Source organism: Atractosteus spatula, chromosome 6 (genome assembly GCF_055471065.1).
Source record: "Atractosteus spatula isolate fAtrSpa1 chromosome 6, fAtrSpa1.hap1, whole genome shotgun sequence".
NCBI classification, from domain to species: domain Eukaryota; kingdom Metazoa; phylum Chordata; class Actinopteri; order Semionotiformes; family Lepisosteidae; genus Atractosteus; species Atractosteus spatula.
The window spans coordinates 60,932,746-60,951,071 of NC_142711.1; the positions used below are offsets into that span (position 1 = coordinate 60,932,746).

At 38.7% G+C, this 18,326-nt stretch overlaps 2 protein-coding genes across 2 annotated transcripts; both read right to left on the reverse strand.

Annotated features, from left to right (window-relative positions):
* Window positions 1–592: 592 nt before the first annotated feature.
* Window positions 593–3,770, reverse strand: igfbp1a (insulin-like growth factor binding protein 1a). Its single transcript, XM_088919454.1, has 4 exons — window positions 3,331–3,770; window positions 2,758–2,939; window positions 1,976–2,104; window positions 593–1,232 (listed from the first exon to the last, which is right to left on the reverse strand). Exons 1-4 carry the CDS (start codon window positions 3,704–3,706, stop codon window positions 1,086–1,088), a joined length of 834 nt encoding a protein of 277 aa, XP_088775580.1. The 5' UTR covers window positions 3,707–3,770; the 3' UTR covers window positions 593–1,085.
* A 4,931-nt stretch (window positions 3,771–8,701) lies between these two features.
* LOC148833138 (uncharacterized) lies at window positions 8,702–11,148 on the reverse strand. The gene is made up of 3 exons (XM_088919719.1): window positions 10,594–11,148; window positions 10,123–10,347; window positions 8,702–9,041 (listed from the first exon to the last, which is right to left on the reverse strand). The coding sequence occupies exons 1-3, from the start codon at window positions 11,146–11,148 to the stop codon at window positions 8,961–8,963; spliced, it is 861 nt and encodes a 286-aa protein (XP_088775845.1). The 3' UTR covers window positions 8,702–8,960.
* Window positions 11,149–18,326: the final 7,178 nt, after the last annotated feature.

Here is an 18,326-nt window from a genome sequence, read left to right on the forward strand (position 1 = left end):
ACATTTATATGTCAATTTACTAATACACTTCACTTGGGTTATTAACAGTTCAAAGCAGCGGTAAATATTTTTCAATCTATCCTTGATTTGAAATCGATTACCTTGAATGTCTTATGCAACAGCACTTCATTGTGTGCTTGTCTATTAAAAATATAAAACAAAAAAAGTTAGATTCAACATTAGAGACATTTGGAAATGGAGGAAAAAGGGATTGGTAACATCTATTATAATTATCCACAAGGTTTGATTGCATTATACCACAACATGGTTATCTAAGGTTTCCTTTCAATGACTTTGGCATCAGACATTAACATTTGGTCAGGGCTGCTTTCCTAAGATTAGACTTCTCATATATCTGATACGAAAATCATTCCATTTTACCACCAGTCTTCTTTCAGACTAGATAAACTAACAAATTGAACACACACACTGTTACACCAGTGGCGGTTTATTCATTTTGATTTTAAGTTAGGTTTTAAGTTTGAGTTAGGTTCTTCATAATCATTATTCATCATACAAATGATTGCATCTCTGCAGTGTTTCTTTCTGTTTACAGAAGATTCTTAAAATGTCCAACGTACCATAACTAACATTTGATAGACAATGAGGAAAAAAACATTTTATTGCCAAAAGTAAAGAAACAGTTAACAACTGAATGAATAGTTTTAGGCAGTTTTACTTGTTTTAACAGTTCCTGGTATTGTTATTATCTTTAAAAAAGACAAAATATAACATGTAAAGCCCTGAAAAAGCTTGGTTGAGGTAATTGTAATGATGGAGGATTCCAGTTATTTACAATGCATTTCTATTTACACTGATTAAATAATCTTAAGCTTATATACACATTAAAAAAAGAGAAAAAAAACGTATGCTAACAAGCACAACAAAAAACAATAAATAGTGCTATATGTTTAAATAGTACTATACATTATACAACTCTTCTATTCCAGTTTTTATGAAATGTTACCATGAATTGCATTTTCTGGAACTCAGCTTTACAATCACTGTCAGTGTACCTGAACTGAAATATAATATTAAGAACAATAAATAAACCACTTTAAGAATAAAGTGATAATGAGTGTGCCTTAACTAGCTTGCTCCTGTCCACGCAAGGACAAGTAATGCTGACATTCAGCATCGCCTGGGAGTTCTGTCGATCCTGGGATTTTTTTCCCATTCCAAGGGGTGACACACCAACACTTTCCCGTCTGACTTTCCAGGGATGTCTCGCACTGTAATGAAAAAAAACAGAACATTAACGGAAAGCTTAGGAGCCATCTAGCTGTGTAAGATAACACTGCAATCCCATCCGAAATGTAAACATTGCATTCAGACCACTCAACTCATAGTGCAATCTCTAGGCCTGCCCCGATCAGAGCAAGTGAAGTCTTGTTCATGTGTTTCACTACTAATAATTACATGTTCAAAAGCACACATTCCGGGAGACTGGCAAAATCAGAATTTATTTGCCGAATTGAAAATGGCCCTTCATATCTCTAGGTTTTTCTGCAAAATGAAAAAAAAAAAAGATTCTCTTTCAAGTTCTGTTTTTTGTAAGCCATTTGGATGAGGCTTATTATCCTTCATCCGTTTCTTGGTCATGTTGAAAAAACACAAGAAGAGCTGTCTATAAGGGCATTATCTCTTTTGGCCAAAACTAGCCAGCTGGTATCCTGAGAATCTTTCGTAGTTCTCATACAGAAGATAAACAGATGGCAAAGAATAGACACTGTATTTTTTTAAAATAAAATGACTAATCTTAGTAATCTATTCCAAGCCTTAAACCATTTAAGTTAAATCAAGAACTGCACTCTCTTGGATGAAGTGATGCTAAAAAAACACTACTGTTGCCAATTTTAACTTCAACACTCTCAATATTGTGATCAGTTCTCCCCTCAGTGCCTTTCTTCAGTGTCATGAGGGAAATTCATGGCCTCTTCACTGTTGCGCATTGAGTATTACAGATGCTGCTCACCTGTTTAACGTTATAGAATCCATGTCGGTCACAGTTCGGGAGGTAGAACTTGGTAAACTTTTCCCCCATCTTTTGCTGGGATTTTGCAATTTTTTCAAGGGCTCTCTGTAGTTCAGTTTGGCATGGGCCCTAAAAAAATACAGAGGATGAGAGATAATGATTTTCAATTCTATTCAAACAATAAACAGATGTTGTTTTGAGTGTAGACACCATTATCAACCGTAAAAGTAATACAAACGTTACGTTAGTAATAAGTAAGTTACATTAGTTAAACCTCATCTTATTTTATTGAAAACTTAAATAAATTTAATTTAGATGGAAATTTTATTGATCCTGGGAGGGAAATTGCCAAATTTAATTTAAAATAAAAGATTTCACTACTGGTATGCAATCAACCGGATGTTAATCTCAACAGAGTGGGCAAAATTCTTACAAATTCTTAACCAAGAAACTTCAGCCCCTTATATCAAGGTTATTGAAATCTAACTCTTTGCCTGCCCTGGGCCTCTTCCACGTTATGCTCTCACCAAGGTTATATAAAATTCCTGGTTTAAATGAAATACCTGTTAATATTTAATATTGTTATCCAAGTTCGAGGTACAGTAATTTAGCAGAGTCCATTTTAGACCTGGTGAGATGTGTCAGATAATTAAATAATTGAATGGTTGAATAATTGAGACAAAGACCCCGAACAAAAGTTGTGGACCGTGGGCTCCACCTGGTGGATAATCGTCAGTGATACAGGCGGTTCTATTTTATTGCTTTCTGTGCTAATCAATCACCTGATCTGCCACTTTCTTTCGGATGACATTGGCCTTGGCTTTCATGCTCTCCTGGGCTTCTGCGGCGCTCCTGGGGTCGAAAGGCTTGCCGTTTGTGACCAGGCCCAGGCGATAGGGAAGGGAGACCTGATCCGGTGACGCTGCGGTGTTCTTAGTCTTTCCGTTTTCTGACTCCTTGTGCTCTGTGAATAATAATAATAATAATAATAATATTAATAATAACAATATTAATAATAATAATAATAATAATGATAATAATAATAATAATACATCTTTACTTCTGTACTTCAAAATAGGCAGGTAACGCTTTTTTTTTGTGGCAGACGCATTACAATCTAAAAAAATATCAGACGCCAAACCACCAAACCAACTTTACTCCGCACTGGAGGGAAATTTGGCACAGGATTCAATGCGAAACAACAACAACAACAACAACAACAACAACAAAAACCCCAATAACAACATTATGTTGCACCCAGCGTTATTGTTTTCCTAAAACAATTGCATTGCCCAATTGAGGGTCAAATACGGGACAAAGCCTGTTGGCAGATCTGCTCTGCTGAAGTGTCGCACCTGTAGCCTCGGGCGCCTGGATCAGTGCCGCTTCGGAGAGCTCCATGCACACAGCCCTCCCCGTGATCAGAGAGTGCAGAGGCCGCGCGTCGCCTTCTCGGGGGTGACACCGCAAGCCCGAGCCGCAGCGGGCCGTGTACACCCCGCAGGGGTCGTCCTTCTTCAAGGCGCAGGCGGGGCAGCACCCGCAGCCGGGCTCCCTGAGCACCTCCTCGCAGTCCGGCGCGACCGCGGGGCAGGCGAGCTGCCGCTCGGGGGTGCAGGGGGCGCAGCGAATGGGCTCAGGCGCCTGGCTCAGGGGCGAACCCCCAGCCAGGGTCACGAAGGCAAGTCCGACTGCTGCCACCCAGAAGCACTTCGGAGATAATCCACTCATCACAATAAATGATGCACGAATAAAACGAGCAACTTGTGTCTTCTGAAGTCTTTGGAAACTAAGTAGTGTCATCCGCGCACAGTGCTATTTATGCAGAAGTTTGTCCTCGGGGGAATGTTAATGTTTGACGCATTGCTTGTATTAATTATTTCTTAAGGTAAGGCGTACTATTCCATCGTCTTCTGATGTGTTTACGCAGATCCGGTCGACAGGGTGTTTGATTGCAACGTATGAGGGGCGTTAGTATTTACTTTGGAACGGACAGTACTTTTCTTCCCGGAGAAACAACAAAACAACTGAAGGAAATGACTTCGCTGTTAGATGTTTCATTGTGGAAAAATAAGCGGTGTCGACGTCAAATTCCATCGAGTGCGTTTCTAGGTCGAAGTCAATTTTGAGATAGAAATAAGTAGAGACAGTACTATATTCAAGACCAAACGAACACATGCATGCTTAGTCAGTGCTTACTCGCACCTGTTTGAACTGATTTATTTGGTCTTGGAGCTCTTAAACATCTTTGACAGACTGCTCGGGACACCAGAAGAAAGCTCCACAGCAGAAACGTTGTGTTTCTTTCTTCTCTTTTCAGCAGGGAATAAACCTTTACTTGTTCCTTTGCAGCCTACGCATGCTGAGGCAGCTACCTACTTGATCTACTTTAGACTGCTCGTTATAACTTCACACTGAATCTTCACTGTACCTGACACAAACTGTACTTTTCACTCAATATTGCAATGGAGTAGAACTAGGAGAACTACAAAAGTTCTATCATTTTCATATTCTTACACAACCTCTTATCATATTGTAAGACCTGTGAGCAGGAACCATGTGCAATGAGATGGAAAAATATCAAAATCTCTGTGCCAAAGGAGTGTGTCTCTGATATCCAGACACCTTCAAAGCTGCTTTTCGGTGCTCAGAAACTTACATGCCTCATTCCTCATTTAGTAAGGTGCTACAAAAAATCAGGAAAGAGGGATTTTATTATGAATTGTTCTACAGGGGATTTTCCTTTATGAATTTTAACGTTGAAGAGCTGCCTGTTTTATTATATTCTTGATGTTCTTCCTCTTCCTGTAGGTCATACGGGGTGTGAGTTTTCATTCATTGTGCATTGTTTTAGAGTTCTGCTAGTTTTCCTCTTGTAAGTGAACCCGGAGAATGTGGTAGCTGGGCTGTAGGAGTTTTTAAGCTGTGCTTGGTGTATGTATATGTAATTATTTTTATTCCCATTAATTATGGTGTCTGCTTCCGCAGAGGAACAGTTTTATCCTGTTGGCTCTCTGTAGTCCAGATGATGTAAGAAGAAAGGCAAGAAAATGAGGACGGGGCAAGGACCCCTTAAAAAGTGCTGCACAGAAACCTGTTTATGGAATCAACAAAATAATGGAGGCCTCATGTATGTCACTGCCTGGTAGGAGTAATGCTGCACTCCGCCCTTGCTGGTATGTGGTCACTGTTGCTAGTGGACACTGCTCCCTAGCCAGTTTCATGCTCTGCTGTGCCAAAAATCCACGTCCCGTGTATCAGAAAAACCCAAGGGTGTGATGTAATTTCTGTAACTGTGTAAATTCAGTGCTCTCAGCCCTATTACAGAGTCACTGACTCACACTCCGCCCCTCCGGGTGGAAGTGGCTTTGTTCACCCCCATGCTGTCCCTAGAACTCAGGCCTAGAAAACTACAGTGCTGGGTTCCCCCCGATCATTTAACCCCCTTTATTCCCCCTTTTTACCTGGTGTCCAACAGGCTGGTGTCAGCCCTTGACGCCTCCACCTCCCACAAGCTTCCTGCCGCGTAGATAACTGATATTCCTGCTCTTTCGGGGTTCAGCTCAGAAAAGTTCTGATACCTGAACATCTGCGAGAGGCACCTCTCTTTTGTTTTCCGCATCAAGCTAATCTTCCGGACCACTGCGGTATCATACCCTCCCCACTACAGAGAATCTCAGACTAGCCAGTGCTGCTGCTGCATGCTGACTGGTAGTCCTCCTCCTGCTTACTCATCGATCTGCTCTTCCTGTCACTGCAGTTTCTTCTGCTCCCTGCCACAGATTTCCAATCCCATGCTAGCTGGTCCTGCTACTGCTGCTACAGTAGCTGCTAACTAGCTCCCACCTGTTCGCTGACTTGAGTTTTGTCACCTGCAGCATCGCTCCTTCTCGCGCACTACATATTTGAAACTACTAGTTCAAACCAGCTCAAGCCTGCATCATACAGTACACGCTTTTCATTTGTTACATGCATGTTCCGCTTGGTTCCAGTGAAACCAAAACCGAACCAACTCGGTTCGGGGATTCTTTTGGTGGGATGTGACAGCACTGATCTCCAGCCAGCACTCGTTTCCTCAGCTAGGTCAGTTAAAGCCAAAGTACTAAGCAGGCTACATTTATCACTTTGTTTCATCATTATTAGAACTTGACTGAAGAACTGAATACATTATCCAATGACATTTGAAACTTCACTGGATGTTTATATTGGAAATCCGATTCCACAAAACTATATAAATCATCATATTGTCAAAATACTAATAATAATTGCAAGCTCAATTGCACAAATTTGGTAATTTTGTAATTTACAAAGTTTGATAATTTATCAGATTCTAAAATCGCAAATTACCCGCCTCATCCAGACAGCTTTGAAGGTCATGGGAGTGAAACAGAACCCCTCCCTGCAGACAATCTTTGAATAATCCATAATCAAACAGGCAGTAAAAATTATATCAGAGTCTTCCCACATCCTCAACTCTGAATATCAACTTCTTCCTTCTGGTGAACGTTTTAGGGTTCCCAAATGTAAGTCAAACGGATACAAACATTCCTGTGTTCCACTGTCCATTAAAGCTGTCAACGCAAATGTCAAGGATAAACTCAGTTTTGACTCTTACAACCCACTTGAGTGCAATATGTTTTGTGATGTGTTATAAATGTTACATGTTGTTATGTGCAATAGAATAATGTGCAATTTTTTTCTTTCATTCTATTTAAACGTACATGAGTGATGGGTGTTCATAAAAAATTTCCCTAGGGGACAATAAAATCTTATCAAATTATTATTTATATTCTACAGAATCACAAATAGGTTGCATTACAGTTTCCTACAGAGTTGTTTTTTTTAATAATAGTCATATAGAAAGAATTAACACCTTGAGCAAGTGCAAATTGTACATTTTGTCTTTATGTTCAGTGACAAAATTGTTGTACGTTTTAAACAAAACTTTTCATTTCTTTTTCAAGTAACTTTACTTGATAAAGAGCATCAAGTGAAGTTAATTTCCTCCCTGATTCTGAATTTAAATGACTTTTAAGGTCCATTACACACATAATTAGTGACAGCAATATGTTTTACAGCTGAATCTCAAGGAAGTGAGGTAGAGACAGCATGTTCTTTACGCTCTGACCTTGACCAGCAGAGAGAGGACAAGCCGGGGGGAGGAGGGCAATGAGGGAAATGTGCATGACTCCTAATTACTGATTTCCTGGTGTAGTATTAGTTAGTCATACTTTTATCTTAAGCAAACACCAGTGTAGAAGGTTATCCAGAATGATTTCACTGCTTAACCTTCCGAATGCAGCAGCTTTTCTTTAATTGTTAAACTACTAGTTGTAGTTATAATAGTGGTACCCACCTGAAAAAAAAAACATCCTGCTGTGTACGTAATGTATTTCAACATTGATTTGGCCACTGTGTTATCGCCTCTTAGTCTGGACTGGCCACAGCTCAGCAGCTAAGGAAGATGGGGCACAATCTGTACCTGGCATGGGAGACATCTATGAAAAACCAGGCTGCTGATGTGTGTGGTGTTGATGGACCAGTAAGTGGTGCTGTTCTCTCTGGATCAGACTGGGATCTGGGGTTCACAGTGCATCCATTGCGCCTTAAAGTTATGAGATCACTCCCATGTGCTCTCAAACACGTTCAAGCCCCCGTGTCAGCCGGACAGACTTTATATGTGGCAGGTTGCTTGATGGGCTTTCAGATCCTAAGAAGTTTTCAAAGGAGAGGAGGGCATTCAGTTCATCTAGCTTTTTAGCTTTGTAAGTAGTTCGCTCATCTGAGAATTCCATCCAGCTGTTTCTTGAAAGGAGCCAGGGTACCAACTTTGAAACATTGGCTGGGTAGCTCGTTACATACTCTCACAACCCTTTGTGTAAACATTTTTAGCAAGTCCTCCTGTTCTCTGTTCTACATGTATTGCCTCTTACTTTCCAGAAGCTCTTGTGGTCCACTTGGCATCTGCGATGGTAATCTGACCCTGAACCGCAATCACACAAGACAGTTAAGTATCGTAAACCAATCGCATGCTAGAATCAGAGTTGGAGAGCAGAGTCAGTAGTTTACAATAATGCTGACAGAATCATACCCACATCATTCTGTCAGAATACTTATAATAATTTAAAAGTTTCTTATTGAGGTGACCTAGTACTTTTACTGCCTTTCGCAGATCTAACTCCCTAATTCGATTCTCCAAAATCCACACATTAACAGCAGGCATATCTGAAAGTATTTAAAAACACGATACACATATTTTAAAAATATTTTTGACATCTAACATGGGCTTTCGATTTTGTTAATGCCTTAATAGTAAGTTAAAGCGTTCTGTAAAAATGTAGCATGTACTGTATTACTCGAGATTTTGTACACCTTTATTTTCAAGATCATCTTTGCACAACAGGTTAATATACACGGACGTAATAAAACAAACACCCACTAGAGCTCTACTATAGCGCTATTGAGTTACATTGGTCTCCCACATCCTCATCTGCCTCGGGCCCCGAGAGGTGCAGAGATTTGCTTCATTCAAGTTCTGTTCGGTTCTATTTTGTGGGCCTCAAGTCTGTTTCTTTAAAAATATGGTCACTCCCTGCGTAGGGAGAGACAAAACAAGAGAGAGAGAGAGAGAGAGAGAGGGGCGTAAAGCCCGCTCACTCTTTGCATTCCATTTTCTAATTACTGCCAACTCATCATGAAGCATTAAGTTGTGTAAGATCAAAGCAAAACAGTAGCTCAAGGTCAGGGTCCAACCTGGAAAAACAAGGGGCCCCTGTTGAGGTAGAGAGAGGTATACCAGGCAGCAAGGAAGTGTTGTTTGTCATTAGATTGACCACATGTCTGGATCCAAAGGAGAGTGCATGTCCTTTGGCACTCATCACACCACATGGAAAATACCCAATGACCCATAAAACAGGCCATATACTACAAGCTCTTTTAAAGATTTAAATGCCACATGGATTCCAATGAATGCAAAAATGACAGTTTACTCAATAGTAAGTTCGTGTCTAGTTGCTTCCTCGATGTCTATCATCTGGAGAATCACCCATTCTTGAGCGCGCAGTTGCTGTGGAAATAAGAATAGAATAACGACAGTACTGAGAAATCTCATCAGTGTGGATTTCTTTACACATATGGTTGTGCTGGTCTTGAGCACATTCGTTGTAGTTCAGTCTCATTGGTCATGGCTCGTTGGTCATTGGTCTGGGTGGTGGCTGCACAGGAGGCAGAAGAGGGGGATTGTTCTCAAACAGGAATTTGACTTCATACCTTCTCACTGCTAAGACAATTCATCAATTACAAAATGACAGAAATTATACATTAGGGTAATATACATATATATTCTTATACTAAGAAACAATTAAATACTATTACACCACACCTTTAATCATATTTATTGATCCTGGCAAAATGTTTTATATTAGTTTAGTCTTTTCTAGGTAATAAACACTTTTAAACTAAAAATAATTTTCGTATTCATTCCTATTATAGGCTCTACACCACTGTGACTCTGAGTTGGATGAAAGTGGTTTTTGAAAGTGATGTAGTGATGATTATCCATAACGGAGAGCGAGACACTTGAGTGTGTTGTATAAGCACTAAATGACCTCGTTAGAGATAGAGTTGATTGGGCAAAGGCAACGAGGTGATTTAACCCGTCGAATGTCTAGCCCGGAGACAAATCACAGAAGAAGAAAAACACGGAAAGAAACAAATTCACCCTGCTGAAGATGTGGCGAACTTTTCTGTACTGTCAACATGTTGGAGACTGGATTTAGTCTTCTCAGGTGGACTCAACAGCGGCAAAGCCAGGTTCTCTTTAGCAATGAATAAAGGTTTTGCACAGACTATCCCAATGGACATTGGCAAGTATGACACAAACATATGGAAGAGACTGAGCACTGCAGTCTATTCAGTACAGAACTCTACTCGTTAGGGAGAACTGACAGAATGACATTATGTTGATGTACAGTATTGCACATGATACAAAATGGAGTTAGTCATTTTACCGTTTAAAAAAAACCTGAATTTCGGTTTTTATTGTTGCACAGTATACAGTATGTTGGTTACTTGACATCAACATTCCTTATGTGTTAATAATTCTGATCAAAGGCATCCCCCTAAAATTTTCGGCTTATTGCACATACCTCTCTCAGTTTCAGCTTTTTTGTTTTGCTGTCTCTCCTTTTTCGGCTGGTTTGATCACTCTTTCCTTTTGATGGGATTGTATCCAGTCTTGACACCTCGCTGCGCCAAGAGGTGGTTTGTTCCCCGAGGGTTAGCGATGCCTCATTTTGGGATTTTCTGGCTCTGGATTTTCTCCTCTGAAGGTTTAACCACCTTTGGCTGTCAAAGGACGTATCTTGAAAGAACTGTAAAGTGGAGCTTTCAATGAGTGAATCAGCACACAAACCACACATAATAAAAAGCAGCACATAGGGACGAAGAGAATATAAATTGCAAGTAGTCTTTAAAATGTGTTTAAAAATTAAGACATTATCAAGAATGCTTTATTATTACTAGGCTTTGATGTGTGGAACCATTTAAAAAGTATAAAAAAAAAGTATAAAAAGTGTGTTGGATAGAATTATTCTAGAATGAACAGCCATTACTCGTACCGTGGTTGAATGTAAACCTGTGCTTGAACTTCTGTTGTAGACTTCATCCGTTTTTCCAGGAGGTTCTGCTGCTGTTGACGATGTTTGGTCGCTGTCACGCGGCCTTCCTAAGCCGCCCTCCGCCCATGTTGGTGCAGCTGTGTGTTGGGCCTCCTCCTGGCTCTCCCCGGGCTCTCTGCTGTCGATGGAAACATCCTCCTCCTTAATGGTCTGGATAGTGGAAAGAGTGTCCCCCCTTGAATTCACAGCGGGCTCCAAGGCGAGAGCTTGACAGCAGGGCTCCAAGCTCGAGAAATCCGGTCTGGATTTCGACGCTGCTAAGAATTCACTGTTTTCTCCTTTTTCACAGAGTGCGCTTATCGTAAACTCTGTCAGCTGAGACCTTCCAGGAGTGCTGTGCTTTACCACAGAACAGGATTTCCGCCCAGGTCTTTTCACCACCAGGAAGAAGGACTCGTCCAGCGGTTCCTCACATTCCACTATGGTCTCCAGGTATTCCATTGTCAATGCAAGGAGTGAGAAACTTAAAATCAAGGTAAAAACAAGCTCAGCCATTTCAAGAGATAATTCATGCAATCTTCAGGAAAAAAAAAAACATAGAAAGGCTGAGTTGATTTATAGCATTTACCCTGATGCTCCCATTTCACATTTTGAACTAGCCAAATGTGAAAAGCTAAAACAAATGTTGGTTTCCCACCTGAATCCTCCTTTCTTAGATGGGAAACCCCAATAAAATAATACTGTTCTGCTGGAAGCAGTGTTGTTGGAACAGTAGGTTGAGTCTTCTATCTGACTCTGAAAATATAGATCAAAGGCAGCTCGTAGTGTCAGGATCCACCTTACTAAGAGACAGTAATCAAGATACCCAAATTAAAGTCTTTTTCAGATTTTCTCAGTCTGAGTTCACTAAATAGTCCCCTCTATTTTAATTGGCGAATCCATTAAGTCCCTTTCTGTGATATTTGCCATTTTCTGGCCTGCTTTATTTAAATGAATGCCGAGAATTACCCCAGAGGATGTTGCACTTCAATACTGGATAAAGAGAGTCTTCAATCTCTAAATCTCTAAAGGTATTCATATCACTGATAGCATTAACCTGTGGTAATCTGGTTATTATTAGTCACAATAAACAAAACACCTTTACGAGGTCCAGAAATTATTAAAAGGACTTTCAGTTCAGAGCTATAATTTTTATGAACAGTGGGTATGACCTCCCACTGAACATCAAAGTACAAATGTTTAATGAGGAAATAGTTTCATAAGATTCATCTGCCTCTGTAGTGCAGCTCATTAGAAACTTTTACCCCCATGAGCTAAACAAACACAACTTTTGTTCCAGTATTCATCGTGCCTAGAGTAATTTTGTTTAATTTTTCAGCCTTTCCCCCCCCCAACACTTCTGTTAAGGAAGGAGCTCTTGGTAGTTTCAGTCAACACAGCACAAATAAAAAGGAAGTGTGAAATTTTAAGTTTTAATGAAAGACAAACAGCAACTCAATATGACTTGCAGCGTCAGAAGCAAGCAAGAGCAGTTTGTTTGAAAAATATGAATAATTCAGCACAATGAATTCTTACCTTCAATACAATTTTTTGGGGGGGCAGAAGGAACATTCATAAAACGTGCATAAACCCCAGCATCACTTAGTCAAAGATCAGCACACTAGAACACAGGCTTTGGAAAGATTGTCTTGGAGAATTGTGAAGAATTATATTCTGTAAATAATAATAGTAACTTCTAGTTTTCATACTAGAAGGTTTAATACTAAGAAAGTATCATTTCTTCAAGAGAAAATCTAAGAAAATAATAATTTAATATTACTGCTCAACTGACAGTTTTTTACCTAAATGATCTTTACAAAGCAGGTCACAAAGTGTCCCAATGCACTTCATTCACCAACTTGGCTTGGATATTATTGATTATTGATTAACTACTTTAGACATCCATAAAAATCTGTTTGGTTAAAAACAGGGCAGACAGCTATTGCCCATTTTGACCCTGTAATAAGGCAGGGTTTGAAAATCTTTGGATTTTAAATGTGTTTTTTCTTTTTAGTTTTTAACTAACGTTTTACCCATTAACTGAGCATTAAACTACTTTGTTACCTTTCTAAGAGCATTCACAAAGTATCACTTTTTTGTCCAGAAGCTGTGTTTTACATACTGCATTCAAAAATATCCCAAGGCCATTTTGAAAAACAAAACATTATCATCTCACTCCTTTAAAGGAATGCTCATCTTCTGGTTGTGTTCTATTTATTCTCCAAAAAAAACAACATGTTTAGGAATGTAACCAACTTGAGTATTTACCTCTGAAATAAATCAGAAGGGATTTTTTCTTCGTGGTTTTGCTGACTTTTGTCTTGCAATATGGCTTATACTTTTTCAGAGGAAAACACAGTGCAAATGCCTGGAGCATCATTAAGGCTGAAAACATTTCCACCTGCAGTTATTGAAGTAATTAGCCCTTTCACCCCATTACAATTTGATAGGTCAAATCTTTATTAGCTTGAGTGATAAATTGCAGGACACAAAGAAAATGGGAAGCAATTTTTAAATGTCCCACAGTTTTTAACTTTATTTATATTGGCTTTATTTTCATTCCATACAGAAACCTAGTTTTCTAAACTGAGGAAAACAATATTTTATTGGGAGAGCTGCATAATTATATGAGGATATATCTAGCATTAAAAACTTGTGTTTAAATTGCAAAAGTGTGCAGATTGCAGTTATTTCTGAAATTGCAGAGGTCCTCTCTATTTTTACTTACATCCTGACCATCTACTCATCTACTTACCATCTTACTTACAATTATTCCTACTAAAGTTATTCCTTTTCCAGCTCTGGGTGGCTACTTGTCTATTTAGTTGTTTCTCTTTTTTCCCTTAAGCTAAGTTAATATTTGCAGGCTGACTTTGATTTTCTTTGTGGAGCATATATTTTTTAAAATAAATTGCCTTCAGCTGTTAAAATGTTAAATAGGATTATTAATTGTTATCAATGCTGCAAACGTCTGCGGTTTAAAACTGCCCTCAATCAGGTGTGTAACCTGAAATGTAACCATCTTTTCCCCAGCAGAAAGAAGTAAAACCATGATACATTGTCCTTTGCACCTGTGTTTGTTCATCGAAAAACGATCATTTATCTCACACCTATTACGAGCTGTTTAGACACAAAATAGGGCTGAGGAGTTGAGGAGAAACCGCTTAGTTCTATGTATGGAACTTGTTGGAAACAGTGTGGAAGTTAGGGACTGAGAGTTGAAACAATTAAACCAGATTCAAAATGCGCAAGCAGACCAATTAACAACATCAATTAGCACTGATGATTTAATGCTTAGTAAATAGTGGTTCCAGAGGGTCAGAGTTAGGATCAGTGGTATATTTGATACAGGAAGCTGTTAAACAGGTTAGGTTGTGCTTCTGAAGCAAAAAACATTTCATATGGGAATTTGGGGGAAAAAAACAATGATATCTCATCTCCTGTGTGAATATTTAAATAGGTACATAATCAGATGGTAAAATGAAAGTCCCATGGAATGGAGAGGGATTAGCAGGAAAGGAAGTTGACTGTAATGAGTAAATAGGTAAATCTGCCAAGCAGTTCTTTTAAAATGTTTTTGTAAAACTACAGCCGCTTCCTGACAGGATCATCTGACTTCACACGGATGTTTTACACGTTCCTTTAGACAGCTTGACAGGAATGTCTTCGCTTTAGTCTTAAACAGAGGATTCTATGATTTGATAATTGTTTAAAATCCTGAAGCACATTGACAGTCAAACCAGTGGTCTGTTTTAGGACAATAATGAGGAATGCAAGGGACACATGTGGAAAACAAAGGGTGCACATTTAGAACTGAAATCAGGACGTCCCTCTCTAAACAAAGTCTTGTGGAGGTCTGGAGCAAATTCTCTAGTGATGCTATTGAACCCGATACCTCATTGTCCTTCAAGAAGAATGCTGGAGACGATCTTCTGATCAATAGGCTGCTAGTCACCAAATGAGCAAGACAGGATGAATGGTTCCTCTCTTTTGTAATCTTCTGTTCTTACACGTGCTTAATTGGATTTCAAGGAGTTCTTCAATTTTCAGTAGGGTTGGCATTTATTGGCAGACTCCATCTGTGCACAATCAATGCCTGATTAAGTGGTCTTAACCATAATGTGCACCTACTGAAGCAGACGTACTGCACCTACTGTACTGTAGTTCATTTGTACTGACACACTGTGACTCAATGGCTCTAGTACAGTTTGTACATAAGCCTTGAGAGAGAGCACCTACTGTAGCTATTTCAAAAAAATAAAATGTTTGTTTCTAGATCTTCTAAGGTTGAGTTATACGACCTTTAAGCTTAAGATACTGTAAATAACCTTGAAGAGTATGGTTTTGGAAGTTTGATTAATTCTGGTGTCCAAACCAGGTAAAATACAAAACTCCATGCTGTGTGTCTCACAGTGGGAGCACTAATAAGTATATTTCAATATGCTATCATTTACTGCACAAACACTGTGAAAATGAAATACTCAATTCAATATAAAAATAAATCCTCATATAGTTTTACAGTACTCCTAAATGGTATAGTGAAATAGTTTTTGTTACTATTGCAATGCTGAAAATTACAGGGTAAACAGAAACATGAATCCAAGCAGGGAACTCTTGTGAGAGACTATTGCATGTTTTCACTGCAACTGATGAAATTGATGCTGATGCTGAAACTGTTCCTCTAGGGCAAGATGGTGTACTCTTGGCATGTACAGCATGTTGTAAGGAAAATAAGGAAAATAAAAAACACCAATGGATGAACCATTACTAAAACGTAAAAACGTTTGCATACCTCAATCAGGCACCTGTGTCTAACTTTAGGACACCTAGAAATGAGGAATTTAGAAAGTGTTTTGGAACAAACTCTAGTATTTCAGTGCAAACAAATAACCAATATTCCAGATACTATGCTTTACTTCTGCTATCTTTATAGCAACTGCACCTAAGGCAGTCTGTACTGGTTGTGTTGTTCTTGCTGTTAAACATTAACATGACAGATTACCTAAATCTGCAGAGCTTTATTTTTCAGTTGTGTCAACAAATACAGTACAGATATGTTGAGCAAGTCTTCTGTTTGAATGTCTTACTGGAACTCAGTTTGACCCACATACCATGAATGGACACTTGAAAACACTGGCTTCCTGCGGAACAACTTGAAACATTTTGAATGTTTAGATATTGTATACAGACTTGCTGATAAGAGCTTTTTGTGTTGCACCGTCTGATAAGGTGGTTCCTGTATTATAGTATGCAACAACATGAGAAAACAAGTATGTGAAAAACAGGCAAAGTTTGTAGGTGTAGTATTTACAAGATCTGCCATTTGTGTTTTGAAACTAATGCATCCTGGTTGTTACATTTTTTGGCAAGGTTTGCAAATTCCGCAAACCTTCAGTTTTGCAGGACGCCTTATATGGTAAATGTTTTTTGGTCTCATTTCCTTGTACTAAATGTAACCTTTTGAACGTTGTTGTTTTCATTTCAAAGGGCTATCTTCAAATTCACATGCGCAGGAACCGTAGAAGAATGCAGACATTTACCACTGATGCACTCTGGAAGTGTTAGGAAAATACAAAAAAAAAAAGTCAATCCCACTCTGGATTATATACTTTTCCACCTTGAAAAGTTAATGTTTTTCTGTACGTCTGCATGGATGAATCAGAACACAGTACTTAACCAACCAGCAATGTGGAAGCCTGCAGCCCTTCATTTTTAAATAAAATGGGCACACATTTACTGTATACAGAAAGTATTTTACCAACGCCGAGTTCAAGGACAAATATTTGTAAACTCACAAGCACTTTGCTCCATGCATGCCCCCTGTTTCTGCTGTTTTAAGGATTAATTATTACTCTTGTAATAATGAATAAAGAGCATTACAAGACCAGATGCAGGTAAAGACACTTGAGCGCCTTTTAATGTAGATGATTACTTGAATGGAACATGATTACTTTAGTTGGGTACTGAGTCTCCTGACTCTCTGGTACAGGAATCCCAGAGGAAAAGAGCAGCAGTCGGGCACAATCATGAAAATTCACTTGAGGGTATAAATACGAGCCTTTAGGAGAGTAATTCCCCAACACCCATCCTGCTAAGGTTCAATCATCCCAGTAGACAAGCATATCAGTGAATGTTTCTTTATGCTTTTTTTTTACTTTTATGACTAGGGTTTGTTAATTTTGCAATACAGGAAGGGGCTTGTTCTGCCATGTGTTTAAAAGATGGTTTTACCTCTTTTAGAAGGTGGATGACTAGTGTGTGTGTTTTGTCCCCATGGTTACCAAAGGTCACTGTAGTCACTAGACTCTTCTTATTGCTTCCCCACCTTGTCTATTAGAGGTAAATTATGTTAAAATAAACACATAAGTCTTTTCATAAGAAGCATCTTCAAGCTCAGTGTTTCCTATTTTGTATTACAGTTTGTTTTTTGCTAACTGCATGCAACACCCTGCACTTTCCCTTAAAGAACATCTGCCAGGTGTACAGTTTTTGCCCAGTCTAAGGTTTTATCTGAATCTTGTTCTAAATTCAATCTATTCATTCATTAGTGGTTCTAAATTTCTTAGTTGGGCATCATCTGCATTATATTTTAGGAGTTTCACTATTTTACAGACTAGAGTATTGATATAAATTAGAAAATGCAGTGGGACCTAGTACAGATCCCTGTGGTGCCGCACTCATTACACCACCCCATTCTGAGCATTATGCTCATATCCCTGTTGTTTTCTATCCAGAAACACATTCCCAGTCCAAGCACGAGAATATCTCTGAATGCCTACCTACTGTCATTTGAGAATTAATCTTTCATGAATAAATTCAACAGAAGCTTTTTGAAAATCTAAATACACCATATTGTCTGCTAGTTATTTAAACAATGCCTTTAAGTTAAGAATCCATGTTGACTGCCCATATGGATGATCCTGTATATTTTTATTTGTAGATGGAAAATATTGTTTCCATAACATTACATGCAACTGAAGTCAGACTTATTGGTCTAAAATACAGTTACATGATTCATCTTTTCTATAGATGGATCATGCAATAGCAGTTCTCCAGTGCATGGTACAGTACTTACCATAAGGAACAAAAGCAGGTTGGAACTGTTGCAGCTGGGAACACTGTCCTCAATTACAGTTATCTGTATCGTTAACTCAGTGATCACATCAGCAGTTAAATTCAAGCCAGAATTTTTATTTTCCCATAATACTCCATTAATTATAATAGTGCAAACACTCAGTATAAAAGTTGCAATAAGAAATGTACATTCACATTTCACATTTTAATCAATCCACTTTTAACATAAAAATAGGACAAATATTTAGTTGTTAATATTAGTTTACCAATTTTTGTAAAAGACTGGAAGATACTCTACAATATCATATATACAAAATCGACCCGTATTATTTATGAAAATATCTAATTCACATTAAAAGCCTACATGTTTACCAGTGGTTGTATACTGAGATAAATGTACAGTTATGATTACAAAAATTAAGTAGTAGGCCACAATATTTATAAAATATAACACTTTCAGCCTACGTTTTTTGCTGCTAAAGCTAGAATACTGTATGTGTCTCATTTGGCCCCTGAAAACAAACAGCCCACAGAAACTACAGAGCAGCCAATACTTTGTTCGTGCACAGAGAGCTGTCTAGTAAAAGCAGAAACAGTTGGAACCTCAGCAACCACTGTGC

Excerpts from the sequence above, each read along its gene's own strand:
- igfbp1a (XM_088919454.1), bottom strand. The coding sequence starts at position 3,706 with ATGAGTGGATTATCTCCGAAGTGCTTCTGGGTGGCAGCAGTCGGACTT. Across the intron at positions 2,105-2,757 it reads GAAAGAAAGTGGCAGATCAG|GGCCCATGCCAAACTGAACT; the intron begins GTGATTGATTAG and ends GTATTTTTTTAG. Across the intron at positions 1,233-1,975 it reads GATTCTATAACGTTAAACAG|TGCGAGACATCCCTGGAAAG; the intron begins GTGAGCAGCATC and ends TTTTCATTACAG.
- LOC148833138 (XM_088919719.1), bottom strand. The coding sequence starts at position 11,148 with ATGGCTGAGCTTGTTTTTACCTTGATTTTAAGTTTCTCACTCCTTGCA. Across the intron at positions 10,348-10,593 it reads CAGGTTTACATTCAACCACG|TTCTTTCAAGATACGTCCTT; the intron begins GTACGAGTAATG and ends TCCACTTTACAG. Across the intron at positions 9,042-10,122 it reads AAAAGCTGAAACTGAGAGAG|CAACTGCGCGCTCAAGAATG; the intron begins GTATGTGCAATA and ends TTATTTCCACAG.